The sequence below is a fragment of the Catharus ustulatus genome, chromosome 17 (assembly GCF_009819885.2).
Source record: "Catharus ustulatus isolate bCatUst1 chromosome 17, bCatUst1.pri.v2, whole genome shotgun sequence".
In the NCBI taxonomy this organism is placed as follows: domain Eukaryota; kingdom Metazoa; phylum Chordata; class Aves; order Passeriformes; family Turdidae; genus Catharus; species Catharus ustulatus.
The window spans coordinates 5,779,455-5,796,747 of record NC_046237.1 but is presented as its reverse complement, the minus strand read 5'-3'; the positions used below and the strand labels follow the sequence as shown (position 1 = coordinate 5,796,747).

General features: G+C 47.3%; 1 protein-coding gene across 1 annotated transcript; it reads left to right on the top strand.

The window, feature by feature from the left end:
• Positions 1-13,534: 13,534 nt before the first annotated feature.
• On the top strand, positions 13,535-15,495 carry BHLHE23 (basic helix-loop-helix family member e23). Its single transcript, XM_033075329.1, has one exon. The coding sequence runs from the start codon at positions 13,597-13,599 to the stop codon at positions 14,269-14,271; it is 675 nt and encodes a 224-aa protein (XP_032931220.1). The 5' UTR covers positions 13,535-13,596; the 3' UTR covers positions 14,272-15,495.
• Positions 15,496-17,293: the final 1,798 nt, after the last annotated feature.

The window sequence follows — 17,293 nt, the reverse complement described above, 5'->3', positions numbered from 1 at the left end:
TTGTTGTTAGCAGTGCTGTTCACCAGATCTTGACTTGTTTGTGTTTTCCCTAACCATGCATCCATGTTGCTTGCCAAGAGATGAGGGATGGAAAAACCAGGCTCCTCAGTCCTCTTTGTTTTTCCTTTCAGTCTGAATGGCAGTGGGTTGGAGCAGGCTGGACATCACCATGCCAGCAGGTCTGGGGAGAGCAAACACCAGCACTGTGAGGAAGAGGAATGATGAGATCAATACATTGGAGCAAGAATTGGGACAAGTTAAGAGCTGTGTGCCTGTTAGCTCCTCACAGCCAAATCATCTGCCACTGAAAGGGAGGGATATCAGAGTGACTGCAGAGGAACACAGATTGGCTTCATAATATCAGAAACTCTTTTTGAAGGCAGCTGTGTACTTAGAGCAGGTGGGTGCAACTCCACAGGGAGGCTGTCTCTAGGTAGGGACTCTGTGAAAGAGAAGAAAAGGGGGGAGGGAGAGATATAAATTCTGTTGTCAAGTAACATCACGCTTTAATTTCATGGCACATTATGACAATCTGGTCTGAGGCACTCCCAGTGTGTGGCTGCAGAGCTGCTGTATTGCAGCTGATAGGCCCAGGAGACCTGCAGCCCTCAGCTAATTGTAAACCCGATTAAACAGCAGTGTGAAGAAGTTTGATTAATTCAATCTATCTCCATGCATCAAGGCCAGAACCAGACGTGGCACGAGCCCCAAATCTTTGGAGTATCAAGGTCTTTGTTCTTTATACTTAAAAGAAAATCTGAAAAAATAATAACATTTAAAATGAAGCATAAGAAAATAATGAAATTATAACATTATGAAATGATGAAACTTAAGTGACAGCTCTACCAACTCCTACTAACTCCTAGAAAATTTCCAACCTTTCTGCCTTTAAAAAATAACACCAAAAAAAAGCATTTCAATTAGCATCTTTATGTGCTTACCCAGATAAATTACCATACTAATAAACTTCTGGTAGACTTTCAGGGGATGCTTAACCAAGGGCTTCTGATCCTGCTGAATCCATGGTCTCTTGGACAGGTTGGATTTGGACCTGATTAATTTTAGTTGTTTCATTTGCAGAGAAACCAGTGATTGTTCTATTTTGAGTGCACGTGAGACAGAGAAGGAGGGTGCAAGAGGAACTGCTCCTGCCATCCCAGCTGGCCTGGCTGGCTTTGGGACACACAGCACCCACTGCACTCTGCACAGAGCAATAAATTCAATTATTGTACACGATTCCTAAATGCTCACGATGCTGCCTTCCACCTCCTGAAATTCTGTGAGACTGGCAAACAGCACATCCAGCTTCTGAAGTCGTCTGTTTGAAGAGCAGTTTTGACCAAGAAAAGTGTGAATATTCCTAGGGAACATTTTGACTTTGCCTGTTTCTATTTGGAGACAACTGCAGCTGTGTGTGCTGGAAGTGTTTGGGTCTTTTTCCCCACTAGGCAGGGTCTTCACTGGTTTCCAAGGAACTGAGGGATTTTTCCGTGCTCAATTTGCAGAGAAAAGAGATCTCACAAGTCAAGTTGCTCTTTGTGGTCTCTTTTAGTCTCTCACTAAAGAAAGTAATAGAGGAAGTGGTTTAGGAGAGATGGGACTCGTTTCTGTGTCTCAATAAGGGATCTGCACACGTGTGTAACTGTCCCTCCCCTCAGTCCCAGCCCACTGCATGTGCACTCACCTGGCATGTCCTGCATCCCATATTAATGGGATGGCTTGCAATGGCTCCAGGAACAGAGCCACACAAAGAGCAATATTAGATTATTTCTGTTATTCATCAGTATCACGGCTGGACAAAAACCTCTTAAATCTGCCTAAAGTGGCTTCCTATGGATGCTGGTGCTACCACCAAAAATAATATATTGTGCATACAGGTACAGCTTCCCTGCTACCCACAGGCTGCTTTTTGTGTGTGATTATAAAATACCTGCATGACCCTCCTAAACTGAATATCATTAGATGGCAGAAGCTGAGCAGCTGCACCACTGAGGAGCCTGAAACATTTCAGAAGCCTTCTCCCTCCTCCAGCAAACGTGGAGGACTTCCCAGGCCCCACCACACTTCTGGAATGCATTCTCTCAAAAAGCCCACTGAACCTCAAGTTATTATTCCATGGTGAGAAAAGCAGTGAACAGTAGAAAATGACAGTTTACCCAAATGGAGGTGAAAATGCACTTTCTCCTGTACTTAAAAGAAATAACAGCTTTCAGCAAAGATCTAAATCCTAGCAACAAGCACTACATAAATGCAAAAAGGTCATCTCTTTGTTAGAGAAAGGTTACTTTGCTGAACACATACTTTAAAAAAATAATCTACTAAAGGAAGTTAAGCTTGGTAACATTTCTGTTGTATTTGCACATGGAGAGAACAGATCTGTGCGCTCCCTTTCAGGGCAGGAAAGTGAAGGACGGTTGATTATAATGAACAATTTTCTTCTTTGAGAGGTACAAGGAAGAGAATCTGAGATATGTTTCAAATGGCTGCTTGGAAAGAAAATTTGGTCTCTGCTGGGAAAAGCACTGGTTGTCAGCTGTGAATTCACCTGGATGGCAATAAAGAGGGACTTTACCTACCCTGCTAGAAATAGCCAGAATGATGAGTGCTCCTGCACCCCCAGTGCTGCCATGCAACTTTTTCTTTGTTCCCTCTCCTCCTTGGCTGAAAAAATCCTTGGGGTAAAATTTTGGTTCCAGCAAAGGACTCAGTAAATCCCCCCTGTGCCTTCAAAAGAGAGGGGAGACCCCAAAGTTTGGGAGATAGGAGGCTCTAACCAAGAACCTCCTGTTTGAACAGACAAACAGGCAAGGGGTGTGGAGAGAAACACAGGCACAGAGGGCTGAGCTGTGCAAATCCTCATTAAGCAGGAGAGTACATAGGAATATGTTTAATTTTACTCCTAGTCAATAAAGCAAGAGGCTCTGCAAGCCAGATTGAGTAAGCTGCTGTTCAGAAAGAATCATCATGAGAAACAGGGAGGAGTAAAATGATGAAGCCAAATGTTGAGGAGAGAAAGGAGAGGAATGCATTGCAGAAAGTCGATCAGAAAACCTTGGTCCTGCAAAGGACATCAGTGAGGATACAACAAGTTATGAGCTGCATGAAACAAGGACTCCAAAACACTTGAATCCAATTCAGAAGGATTCTGGGGGGATAAAAATCCCCATAGTGTTTATTATCCTGGTCTAGATCCATCAATTCTTATGGGATTCAGTACAACATCCTCTTCCCTGGACCACGCTCCATGTCCAAGATAACAAGTGTTGAGGAATTACCACATTTAAACAGACATATAAAACCTGGGCTTTTTTTCTAGGTCTCTTCTTGTCTTTGGGTGAAGCTCTGCCCTGTTGATATCAGTTGGAAGCTGCTGTTGACTTTACTGGGGGCAAGGATTATATTGTCTTCTGGGGAAATACAAACAGTTACCTTCAGAGCCATTAACAGAGGGAGGAGAGAAATCTCTGGTCAATAATAAACTAAGCCTAGGAAAATAAAAATGCAGTTCTCTGTCACCTTGGAAAGATCAACATCATTTGTCATGTGCTGTTTATTCAGCAGAACAACAACTGCATTTGTGCTTTTGAAGAGAAATGAAAGGGGAAAGTAGCAGGAGGGGAAATGGGGGAGATCTGAGCACAGGAATGTACTGCCACTCCAGCCTGCTATCATTAAACCACATCAGAACTTCATAATCATGGTGTTTAATTAAACAACAGAGGCATGGGTTTATGCATTAATAATGAGGCCTAGCACTTTAGCATGTCAGGCTAAATACAGTTTTAAATTAATAATGTAGCACCACAGCATTAGTGAGAAAATGAAATCTTATTAACAACTTAATAAAGTCCCTTATTTGCTAAAGTTCCAGCTCTCAGGGAACAGGATCATAGCAAAGCATTTGCATCCCTTAAGGGGGCAGATGGGAGGAGGTGCTGCTTTCTCACACCCTCCGTAATTCCATTATATATAGCTCCCATAGTCACTAAATATTGCCTGGTGTCTGCCAAATGATGCCTTATGGTGCTTCTAAACCTGGGTGTGACATGCTGGGTAATCTGCAGACGCTCTTTTTAGACACCCAGGAAGGACATTGCCTCCTTTTTTGTGGTACTGCACTGAGCCAGCAGGGGATGGAGGGAGCACTGCAATCTTTTGGGGATGCTCCTCTCAGAGCCTGGGACTGTGAACACTGCTCTGTTAAAGACAGAAGGCAGCTGGGAGCATGAGAAATGGTAGAAATCAATGATTTCCTGTGCCTTCCAGGGCTGGAAGCCATCAGTGATCCCTCACAACCTCTACAAGCATTCTTGGACCACTGCTCAGTTGGGGGGGTTTTGTTTTCAGGACAGGCTGAGGGTGTGCATGGTGAGGTACTCCAGCTCTGCTGATAGGAGCCACTATTTAAGCTACAGAATTTCCAGCACTTTATAACCAGAGTTTCACAAGCTTTTAGCTTCTTGATTCCCACTGATTCACAGACCTGGGCCACCTCAGGCACACAGTGAATTAGTAAAAGACTAAAGACTGGAGCCCCATCTGCTCAGCCCTACAGCAGAATCTGAAGCCCAGGGCCAGGTTCCCACTTGTTGACATGTTTGACACAAATTTACCCACCAAATTCCCTTAAATCCAGAGAAACAGCTCAGTATCTCTGCTATCAATGCTGGGTCTCTCTCCACAAACTTGAAAGCTCCATCTGAGCTCGCTTTGCTGAGGAAACACGAACAGGCTGCAGGACCATAATGAAATGAGTAATGTGGGGACAAGATCCAAAGTCAAAGAGCTGACTGAAATAGCTGAGCAGCAAGGCCATGGAGCACTGACAGCAGCAAAGGCACAACCAGCCACAGCCACGAAATTCAAGAGAGATCATTAAAAAAGATTAATAGAGACAGGAGCACACAAGGTATAGCCAGCTATCAGTCTGTCTCTTTGGGATGTAAAAACTGATCAAACATCTTGTGCAGCTTGAAAACTATTGAATTAGGATGGAAATCAGCCAGCACCACTGACTGTTGAATATGGGATTGGAGAAAAGCAGTGGGTCAAATCCTGCCTTTGGTTGTGCTCATGAGACCATAGAGGTATTTCCTCTTCCTTCCCCTTCTGTCTGCATTCCCTAAATTTGCTCTGAATTTGTTGGACAATGTACCAACATAAGTAACCCTTTAGAGTGCTGGAAGAGCACTGAATGGTTTGGATAAGACCCTAACAATTCCCCTTCTCATGGTTACAACTCCCTTGAGAAGGAACAGTCTTCCATATTCCATGCCTCCAAATTTAATTTGCATTATCCCATATCTTGCTACAGAAAAAAAATACTGATCTCACAAGAAATTGGACATGAGATTCTTGCTGTGCCCTTTTTTTTTGTCTCAACCAGTGCCCAGTTTGATGGAATAGGAGGAAGAAGGGCAGAATGATCAGTGGAGCTCTCCTGGGAGAGCAGATTTCCTTGCAAAGCCTGTGAGCTGCATGCAGAGCCTGCCTGTCCATTCACCTCCTCCTGCAGGGGAACGTGGGTTCCCCTTGGAAAGCACAGAGTTCGTGGGAAGTAGCAGCTTGTGCACTCTTTGAGCAAATGAAACGTCTAGGACATAAAAATCACCTTGGTGTGCCTTGTCCTCCATCTCCTCTGTTAAATAATAAATAGGAGCCTAATGGAACTGAGCATGGCTGCAGGATGCAGGGCAAGTGAAGGCAGAGCAGACCTGCGTGTTCCCCCTTACTTCATCATCAGTGAGTAAATGGGTCACTGGTGAATGAGATCTAAGTAAATCTCCATCCTTTTTTTTATTCTGTCTGTATCCTCACCCTACTGCAATGAGATATGGCTCAAAATCACACACCCCTGCTACAAAACACTAAATAGAAACATTCCAAATTATCTCATCAAGCTGCCTTATGTTTCTATCTGAGCTCAAGAAAAGTTTAGGAAATAAAGTTTTTCATTCTAGAAATCCTTCATTTGGTTTTTAATTGTGCAGCAGGATGTCTTGGGATCTGGTCTTTTTCTCTCCCTTTTTTTTTGGAATTTTATATTTATTAATATTTAATCTCTGCACAGTGCAGAAGAAAATCATTTCTGCAATAACATGAGAATGGGAAGGTTAGAAATCAATAGCCAAGCTCTCACAAGACACATTCAGTCCCTTCTTAATCCATTTTTGACTGCTCCCTTGTCTTATTAGAGCAGCCAAGTTTTCCCTCACTTGTTAGGTTGGGATATTCACATTGCAGGAGAGAACTGAAAGCTCCCAGAGAAGCACAAACCTTCTGGAAAAGCAGGAAAGAGACGAACAAAGCATTTTTGTTTGGGGCAGAAACCTGGGCATCATCCTGTACCCAAAACCTGCTTTAAAAACCCTCTAATTGAAAGTCTGTCCCCATTTCTGTGAATCCTGCACATCCTGCATCCACTGCCAGCCCTGACCCACTGGAACTTCTCTCACTTTTATTTTTCTTCAGGGCCACCTGTCACACCCAGCTCTCTCAAGCACCTCAGGCATCACCTCCTCTCCTCATGGGTCAGCTCTGCAGAAGTGTGAGAGCCAAACAAGCACACTCAGTGGGAGAAGCCAGAAGCTCAGTGAGCAGGAGAATCCTCCAAGCTTGAAGGATAAGACAACATGGGCTTGTTACATGGGCTTGAGCACAGACACCAAAACCTGCCAGTGTGAGCATGCACCACCCTGACCAAGCCACACCATGACTGCACAGAGTTATTCAGCTCTGAAGAGCCAGCCCATCCCTTCCCTCTGCATCCTGCTGCTTCCATCAACATTTTCTTCTTGGCAAACCAAGCATTCCCATTGGTGTCGTGCAGCCCCTGTGCTTCCCCCTGGCACTCGGTTTTATTTCATTGAAGGAAAGTGCTTGGGCTCCCAGGGGTAGCTGGGGTCCCTGTCACTGCCTTCTCTTCAGTTGTTGCATATTCTGGGATGAAGTTCTGCATAAGAAAATTCAAGTTTTCCCTGAAAATACCTACTTGCTCCTCTCTGTCAGGGCTCAGTAGCTGTCCATCCTTTCTTTCAGCAGAAGCAATAATGAGGGCTGTTCAGTTTTTAGAGGGTGTAGCAGAGCTAGGGATCGTCCATGCATTTCTAGCTGTATAAAGGACTTTGTCCTAGTGCTGGAGGGCTGATAGTCTCAGGAGTCTGGGTAGGAGGAACAGCAGAAGGAGACTGGGACTTGGGAGCAGCAAGAACTGTACATCCAGTTTAAACATCCTGAATCTGTCGGATTGAAGCAGGGCCAGGTGGGAAAGAGAGAATGATGTGCCCTTGTTGTCCTCAGGGCCAGGGGCTCCTGTGGCCCTGCCAGGGAGCACAGCCGAGCCTGGCTGGGTGTGCCTGTCCCTGCCCACCCTCCCTGCAGCATCGCTGCTGCCTCCAGCCCGGCTGCTGCAAGGAGAGAATTTGCCAGCAGAGGGAACTGCAGACCGGATAATCGCTCCTTCCCCGCTAAACACTCACCAAAAACCTGTCCTGCCTGGAAAAGAGATGTTTCAGACTCCTCTGCTGCTGCTCTTGACCAACTTGCTGCTGGTTGGTTTGGTTGTTGAGAGCTTTCTATCTAAGGGGGATGCTAAAGAAATCCATTCAAACAAGAAACCAGTTGAAAACTCTATGTTTTGTTATTAAAAAAAAAACTAATCTTACAAATCACTATAGCTATCTTCTTGCTGCCATCTAGTGAAGGGGAAAAAGTATGACTTGAGTGACATAAGCAGAGCAAAACCTATCCCAGAGGCTTGTACTTGTTAAACAAACTCTAACTTTGAATAAACAGCTTCAAAACAACCTTTAAAGTTGCATGAAGATTTCCCTTTTGGAAGTCTTCTTCATAAAATGCCCTCCTGACTTTGTCATCACTTTGTCTGAACTATAATCCAAGAGTGACCACTTGGTTGAACTGAAACTCTTCATGCTGCTCTTAAAAGCTGAATTGTGGTGATCTTTGCAGGATCAGTCAGTAATGGAAGATTTCACTGCATTTTATATTACAATGAATGCATAATTACTGTAGGAGAATCACAAGCACAGGCTCTACACACCCACCTAATTTCTCAGGCAAGGTTTTATAAATCAAATCAAGTCCTTGTAAGGACCTGAGTGAGCTTCAGGACTGAGAACATCCAGAGTCCTGCTCCTTAGCCATAAGAATTTCCTTCCCCTAGATAAAAAAGGTACATCCTGCATGACTCGGGAATTTTTGGGAGGAAAGTCTCAGCTGTGTGACAGACAGGTGATGGACAAGGAATCAGCAGAAACACAAACACTTCAGCAGCTCCGGTTCCTGCCGCACTCCTGCCACGCTCCCATGGCCTCTGGCTAGTCCAGACCTGTGTTTTCGGCACACACCTGCCTGAGTGGGCTCTGCCTGCTTTCCCCACCTTGAGTTTTTACCTCTAGCCACCAACCATTTCCAAACAACCAGAGCCAGCACCGCATTGCCACTGCTTGTGTTTTTTCTATTTTCTACACAGTTGTTCTTGCTGTTTCCTGCTGTTGCACACAGGGGATGAGTTATTCAGAACTTCCAGCAGAGCTCCCAGCAGAGTAACTCCGCTCATCCCACCACCTTTTGTACAGAAAATGATCCAGCCACACATTTTGATCTTCTCTTTCCGCCCTCCGTGTGTTTGCCCGGATCTGAGATGCGAACCCCGAGGTGTTTGCACAGTGAGCAGGGCTGTGTGTCCCGGTATGCACAGCACAGGTGTGGGATGACAGCCTGAGACCGAACGCTCAGGGCTCTTACTGTGCCCCTCAGCCTTGGGCTCACTGCGGGATTTGTGGCGTTTTGTCCCCTGTGGCTCGATGCCGAGGAGCCGGGGGTGCCGGAGGCGGCGGTGCCCGCTCCCCTGCGGTGTCGCTAGATGTCAGCACGGGACCGCCACCCGGCCGGGGGGACAGACACGGGAGGGACAGAGCCGGGAGGGACAGACACGGGAGATACAGACCCGGGAGATACAGACCCGGCAGGGACAGACACGGAAAATACAGACCCGGCAGGGACAGACACGGGAGGGACAGAGCCGGGAGGGACAGAGCCGGGAGGGACGGACCCGGCAGGGACAGACCCGGGAGGGACAGACCCGGGAAATACAGACCCGGCAGGGACAGAGCCGGGAGGGACAGACACGGGAGGGACAGACACGGGAGATACAGACCCGGGAGGGACAGACACGGGAGGGACAGACACGGGAGATAGAGACCCGGGAGGGACAGACACGGGAGGGACAGACCCGGGAGGGACAGACCCGGCAGGGACAGACCAGGGAGGGACAGACCCGGGAGATACAGACCCGGGAGGGACAGACCCGGCAGGGACAGACACGGGAGGGACAGACCCGGGAGATACAGACCCGGGAGATACAGACCCGGGAGGGACAGACCCGGGAGGGACAGACCCGGCAGGGACAGACACGGGAGGGACAGACCCGGGAGATACAGACCCGGGAGGGACAGACACGGGAGGGACAGAGCCGGGAGATACAGACCCGGGAGGGACAGACCCGGGATATACAGACCCGGGAGATACAGACACGGGAGATACAGACACGGGAGGGACAGACCCGGGATATACAGACCCGGGAGATACAGACCCGGGAGGGACAGACACGGGAGGGACAGAGCCGGGAGGGACAGAGCCGGGAGATACAGACCCGGCAGGGACAGAGCCGGGAGGGACAGAGCCGGGAGGGACAGACACGGGAGGGACAGACACGGGAGGGACAGACCCGGGAGATACAGACCCGGGAGATACAGACCCGGGAGGGACAGACACGGGAGGGACAGAGCCGGGAGATACAGACCCGGGAGGGACAGACCCGGCAGGGACAGACCCGGCAGGTACAGACCCGGGAGGGACAAACACGGGAGATGCAGACCCGGGAGATACAGACCCGGGAGGGACAGACACGGGAAATACAGACCCGGGAGATACAGACCCGGGAGGGACAGACACGGGAGGGACAGACACGGGAGGGACAGACCCGGCAGGGACAGACCCGGGAGATACAGACCCGGGAGGCACAGACCCGACCCGACAAATCCGGGAGGGACAGACCAGACCCGACAGACCCTGGGAGGGACAGACCCGGCAGGGACAGAGCCCGGCCCGATAAACCCGGGGGGGACAGACCCTCAGACCCATCCCAACAAAAACCGCGCGACCAGAGCATGTCGGTCTCTCCTAAACCTCCTCTCTTCTGATCTGTTCAAGAGATTTTGTTTTCGTTCTACATTTAGTATGCTGTTAGGACTCAAGGATGGAGCCATGTTTCTCGCCACTGCCCCTTCTTCTTTTCTTATGGGGTAAAAAAATCCATCTGTGAGTTTGTCCCTCAGTCAAAAAAATGCTGTTACCCAGCTAAACAAGCTTTTTAAATGAAAGTGGAAGTCTTTGCAACTAATATTCTTATGCACTTTGATAATAGGTCCAACTCCCAAGGTCTTTATAATATACAAGTGATAGATAGATAATGTGTAGCCCTAAGTAAAGGTTTTTGCTTTGTACCTTCATCCTACCTCATTTCAGCCCTCTGGACTTTCAAGTAGTGGACACTGACATTGGGAGATCCATAATTTGGTTCAGGCTTTAGAACTACAGCTGAAATTGAAGAAAATTCTTTTGATTATTTTCTCCCTCTCTTTGCATTAAAAGCGAAATAAATTGTAGTCAAGCTCTTGCTGTAGTAACAGGTGCTGCAACCTCCAAATGAACCTTTTTTCCTCTGGAAGGATGAGTGCCGTCTCCAGGATGCAGGTGAAGCTGGGATCTGTAGTCCTGCAGGAGCTCCAGCAGCAAAGGATGGGCAGTGGCCTTGGCAGGCTGTGCTGCTCCTGCACAGGGCTCAGCAGGGACAATTTCCCTTTGGAGGCAGTTCTGCCCTGTCAAGCTGACAGAATTGAATTTTTTGAGCCACGTGTAGGGAAGGCAGTAACCAAATCATTGATGCTGCCTATTATTTATTAAATGTTTGTGATTCAAAAGGATCTTAGTGAAGGTGTGGGTCCTGCCCTGAGGAATTTAACATACCTGTTATAATCACAACCATTATAATCTGCTAGTAATTATTAAATATTTACAACAAGCTTTGAATATGTAAAACACTGGAAGAAATAAATCCCACTTTAAAGCTGGCAAATACTCAGCCACATATGATAAATTTATTTCCTGCTGCATATGTCCATTTTTCCCCAAAGCATTTGGAAGTGATTTTATTTTCTGACATGGTCTTCCACATGAGTCACTCCTTTCTGCTATTTTTTTTTTTTTAACAGCTGCAATTTGAGGGAGAATTTTAAAGCAAATTCTTCCATGTGCACTTTTTGGTAACTCATTAAACCTGAATGGATTTCAGATTCATAAGGCTCCAAATGATTTCTCTCAGCTGTTTGTTTTGGAGTTACATATAAAGCATCAAATCCTCCTGCTCTATTCTCCTGTAGCTGATGCACCTCCCAAGCTACCCTTCAGTGTTGATATAACCCTTGAAGAACTAATCTGTTTAATAAACCATGGGAGAGCCTGTGTGAGAAGTGTTTGCTTCTAATTTTCAGCCTACTTAGATGCACATGACATTCTTAGAAAGCTGGCAGTACTTGCAGCATGTCTTTACAACCAGAATTCCTGAAACTTTATAGCACCACTGGTCCTTCTCACTGCAAGATCTTAACACGTTACCAAAAAATTAAATCATTTCTGGCAGGGGACAATCCTGCTTTTAACATTTCCTCTACATTTTTTCTAATGGGAATTACTTCTGCCACTGATGATATTCTGCTACCTCCTTCCATTTGTCTGTTATGACTTGGAGTGTGGGACTGGCTCCAGAGATGAGAAGTCACGCTGTGCTCACTTGCATTTGAAAGTCACAGTGGATATATAGAGTGTCACCATGAATATATAGAGTGATCTGTCCCAGGAGTAGCTAAGTGGTTCAATTCTCATAAAACAATTAAGTTACTAAAATCAGTAATTGGTCTTCATGGTTGGATAAGCCCGATAAGGGGAGCAAAAAGGAGATGTGACCATATTGTAACATTCAAAACTGGAGGTGAGCTATGAGAACATCAGTGAAAAGTGTGCTGGACAAACCTGCTGCACACTCTGATGCCAGGCTCGGACAGAGCCAGTTTTATGTGCTCCACTCCTCCAAAAAGCAGGAACACAACCTCCCAGATGTGCACTCCCAGAGCAGGGGAGCAGCCTCGTTCAGGCAGCAGCTCGGTGAGCACTGAGGGTGAATGTGTCACTGCTCATCTCGGCTCTCCTGCCTCTGATGTGGACAAGGAAGGGAGACAAGCTCGTCATTTCACGTTAGCACACGGCACACAGGGACGTGATGGGAAGGGGACAAGACAACTACATTTTGGAGAGGGCCTGAGAAAAACAAACCACATTTTGGAAAAAGCCTCCTGTCACCGTAACACCCAGGCTATTTACTACAGCAGATAAACTACCAGGTGCATCTGCAGCACTGGTTGTATCTGCCTGCAGGCAAAATCCACCTGCTCACATCTGTGTGTCACTGCACAGGATTCAGGACTCATCCCAACCTTTCCAGGCAGACAGTGGAGGGTCCTGGACCAGGCACATGTCATGCATGGAGAAAGCCTGGAATGCCCTTATGCTCAGTGATATGAAGCAGTCTCCAAACTCTAGAAAAGAAACTGGGACCTCTTCCTGTTGCAATTGAAGTTTAGGCCCTTGTTGTCATCTTGATGCAGGAATATGGGACTGAACATCCAGATTGTCCTTCTCCATGCAGCTCCACCTTTGCCAGACTGTGCTTGAGGTTCCTCCACGGATCAGACACCACCAGTCACAGTGATGATTCCTCCCACCCTGCAGGCTATGCTGTGGTTTGTTTCCTGTCCCAGTGTCACCCACAGCTGGGTCCCTTCAGAGAAGGGCTGGGTCATCACAGATTTAACCTTTTCCTGGCACATGGAAGGGAAGAACACTATGAGACCTGGAGGAAAATGGGAATAGATGGGGCCTTTGCCTTGGAAATCTCCCTGCACAACAGGTGCCTCCTCTGCCAACCCCACCTAAACCACCACGACTGGATCTCAAGCACCGTGTGTGCCCTGGTGCTTCCCTGCGCTTCCAGAATCCAGGGGCAGTGAGTTAAACAGAGAGGATGCTCCAGGTCTGACAGGGAAGGGGAAGGGGAAGGGAAGGGAAGGGAAGGGAAGGGAAGGGAAGGGAAGGGAAGGGAAGGGAAGGGAAGGGAAGGGAAGGGAAGGGAAGGGAAGGGAAGGGAAGGGAAGGGAAGGGAAGGGAAGGGAAGGGAAGGGAAGGGAAGGGAAGGGAAGGGAAGGGAAGGGAAGGGAAGGGAAGGGAAGGGAAGGGAAGGGAAGGGAAGGGAAGGGAAGGGAAGCGCGCTGCCCTGCGATTGGCGGCGGTGTCCCCGCGGCCCCTGTCGGCGATATAAGTGCGGCGGGGCCGTTGTGCGCTCACTGCCCGCCCCCAGCCCGGGCGCAGCGCCGAGCGGAGCGGAGCGGAGCGGCGGGGCCGCCTCCTCCTCCTCCTCCTCCTCAGCGCCCAGGCAGCGGCGGCCGAGCGGGATTCCCGGCGATGGCTGAGCTCAAGTCGCTGGGCAGCGAGGCGTACCTGGCGCTGGCCCCGGGCTACGGACCCTCGGCTTTCGCCTACGGGGCGGTGCGCGGGGGCGCAGAGGGCCCGCGGGGCGCGTTCGCGGGGGGCGGCGGGGCGGACTTCCACGCCGGGCCCATGGGCAAGTCGGCGGAGAGCAGCGGCGAGCAGAGCGGCGACGAGGAGGACGGCTTCGAGGCGGGCGTGAAGGGCGGCCCGGGCTTCGAGCGAGAGGGGAAGCTGAAGGGGGCAGCGCTGGGCAAGAAGCCCAAGGAGCAGCGCTCGCTGCGGCTCAGCATCAACGCGCGGGAGCGGCGGAGGATGCACGACCTGAACGACGCGCTGGACGGGCTGCGCTCCGTCATCCCCTACGCGCACAGCCCCTCGGTGCGCAAACTGTCCAAAATCGCCACGCTGCTCCTGGCCAAGAACTACATCCTCATGCAGGCGCAGGCCCTGGAGGAGATGCGGCGGCTGGTGGCGTACCTGAACCAGGGCCAGGCGCTGAGCGCCCCGCTGCCCGCCACCCTCAACCCCTTCGGACAGTCGCCCGTGTACCCCTTCGGCGGCGCGGCCGTGCCCGGCTGCCCCGAGAAATGCACTGCCTTCACAGGAGCCGCGTCCGCCCTCTGCAAACACTGTAACGACAAGCCTTGACTTCTGCTTCTTCGGGCTTTTTTTTTTTTTTTTTTTTTTTTTTTTTTTCCCGTTCCACTGCCACCACTGGCTTCCTTCCATCAGTTAAGTCTGGGTTTTCTTTTTTGTTCTTAAATCCCCCCGCCCCTCCCCATTTGGAAATATTTGGCAGTTCACGTGGACTCCCCAAAACGCCCACTTTCTACTTTATTTAGTTTTCCCCCCTCACACGCAACTTCATCTCTAGAGTTATTTCCTTCCCAGCCTGTCAGTGGATTGTGAGCGTAATGTTGCTTTTCACTTGCTCTGAGCTACAAAGTTTTTGAGCAGTTTAGAAACAGAACTATAGCAAAACAGGGAGGGAGAGAGATCTGGAAATGGAAACCTCAGTGAATTTGCTTTGGCAGGATCGACCTGTGTTAAAAATAGATTAAAAGGAGGGAGGGGGAGCAAAATCCAGCTGCAAACTATGCAATGTTTCAGGATCATGGGCAGAGGGGGTTCTGTGTAGCCAGCTGGGGTTGGGCTGCACCCGCAAACCCAAATGGAAATCATTTGGTCAGAGCTCACGGGAGGGGGGAGGTCCAGTACTCTTCCTAAAGCAATTGATGCTTCAAAGTAAGATGCTTTTTTTTTTCTCTTAAAAAATTAACCCGTTCTTGGACTGAGAGGAACCTGTGATTGTATGCTAATGCTTGCTGTTTGCCTGTTTCTCAGCTTGGTTAAGTTTTTCAGATGATTTTCCAAAGTCGTTGCTCATCATGATGAACAAAGCAAAAGGTGACTTAACATATTTATATGTATTTATAATAAATAAAAGACATGAATAACCACTTTCTCTGTCCTACATGTCTCTAAAACCAGCTGGCAGTCCCTGCAAAGCCCCTGCTGGAGTTAGGTAAAGCAGAAATGGATGCGACAGGAGCAGCTGAGTGAACTTAGGGGAATGCTCAGAATACTTGGGAAAAGCTTGTGGAAATTCAGCTCCTTATCAGCAGGGATTTACATTTTTTTCTCCAGTTTCTCCTGAATTATGAGCACACAAAGAAAACGTTGCTTATGTCTGACTCTGAGTTAAGCAGGCAGGGGTTTAGGTTGTGAATTGTGACATTTGCTGGGGAATGCTGTGCCCTGGAAGTGCTGTTTGTCTGGGGTTATTGCAGCAGCGAGCTCAGCTCCGAGCACACCATGGAAAACACGGCAGGGAAGGAAATTGCTTAAAGACTCTGCTTATCCCTTTGGCTTGGTTCTATCCACAGCCTGACCCTAGATCTACATCTGGGGTTTGGGCCACTTAATGTCACGGCTGAACTACTGATCTCTTGCCAATACTGACTGTGTTCGTACGAGTTACAGAGTGCGTCTCTCGGTGTCGCTTGTGTTGGTTTACTTTGGTTTTCTGCTTTATGTTGTTCAAAGCTTTGGTGCCTTGTATGCTTCACTAGTCATTATATAATAATAATAATAATAATGATAATAATTGAGGTGCATTCAGTGCTTTCTGTTGGGGTTGGAAATACCCACCCAATGTCAGAGCAACCACGTAAACTGGTACAGTCGCAGCCCCAGGGGCTCGAGCTGTCCGTGGCCATTTGTGTTAGGAGTGGGGTGTAACTATTTAGGGTTATTAAACCAATTTCCATGCCTGTCGCTAGTGTTATGCTAATTTGAAAAGGACTGCCATCCCTCTGAAGCGCTTGTCCATGGCACTTAATTTTAATTAATACATTTCCAAAAGACTTTTTGTGTTTGGAAAACGAAGTGTGTGATTAAGCCTTATTCATAAAGACATATGTTTAAAACTGGTTCCTGCTCATTTCTATTTTTATATCTTCATTTCTTTCCTGTAATTAAAAAAAGAAAAAAAAAAAGAAAAAATCGCAGCAGTTCTACAGAACAGTTTATCTCTTGTACCTTTTCCCATAAAAGAAAATTTTGAAAATGCTCTTAAAGCACATCTGATGAAGTGAAAGCCAACCAAAACCCCTCCTGGAGCAAAAATGACTGGAAACTGCACATCAGCAAAGGTCACTTAAAATTTTGCAGACTGAGTTGTTGCTAGGAAAATCTGGGGGGGGAAAAAAGGGCCAGTTTAACAGAGAATCATAATTTTTAAGTATGTAGATGTCTGTTATTTCTGGTTAAAATTAGAAAAGATTGGGGATATTTAAATGGAGATCAGCTTAACTGTTCATTTTTACTGAAACTAAAATAGTTGGAGAATAAAGTATTCAACAGCTCAATATTTAATCTGAGTTTGGTTTAGTTAAAGACTTAAGGCTAAAAATAATGGAATTTGTAATCGCTTCTTTGTCAAATAATTATGGCCTGAAAAGGAAGTCTTACTAATTCAGAGCCTAAAAACTCTTCACAGTCTGAGACAAGCTATTTTTGGAATGATGGGTTTTAGTGCAGTGATTGTTTTAAATCTCTTCCTTTCATTTACATTAATAAAAACTTGATCATACTATCATACCTACCTAAAATCCTAAAATTCTCCCTTCTGAGAGTCCTTGAAATATTGAGAAGGCTCTTCAAGAGCCCACTTGGAAATAAATTATTTCAAGGGGCTAAGTAAGGAATTTCAAATATAGAAGAAAAAAAACTGCTTTTTTTTTTTTTGAAAGACAAAATAGGAAGTTTGACTATTTAAGTGCTTGTAAAAAGGTCAGATATTAAAAACAAAGTGCAGAATTTATCAAAGCAATACTGATTAAAGTACGATGGTTTCAATTCAAAAGGAAAAAGAAGATGAATCATAACTTTTCCTGCAACAAACGATATTAGACTCAAACAAAGTTGGCCAACTTCTCAGTTAATGTGGAAGTTCAGTGCTGGGAGCTTCTGTCCACGCTGGCCTTGCAGGATCTCAGCTGATGCTGAGCTGGAGCTCATTCTGCACTGCCCATGGAAGGCACCTGCTCCAAGGTGATTTCCACTGTGCTGAGCTGCTGCTAAAACTGCTACCAAGTGAATGCCTAATTCTTCTCAAAGATGATTTTGTTGGGAGGGGATGAACGAGCAGCTGCATTTGTGTGTGTGA

Bases quoted from the DNA above. Each gene is read 5' to 3' on its own strand.
- BHLHE23 (XM_033075329.1), top strand. From the start codon at position 13,597: ATGGCTGAGCTCAAGTCGCTGGGCAGCGAGGCGTACCTGGCGCTGGCC.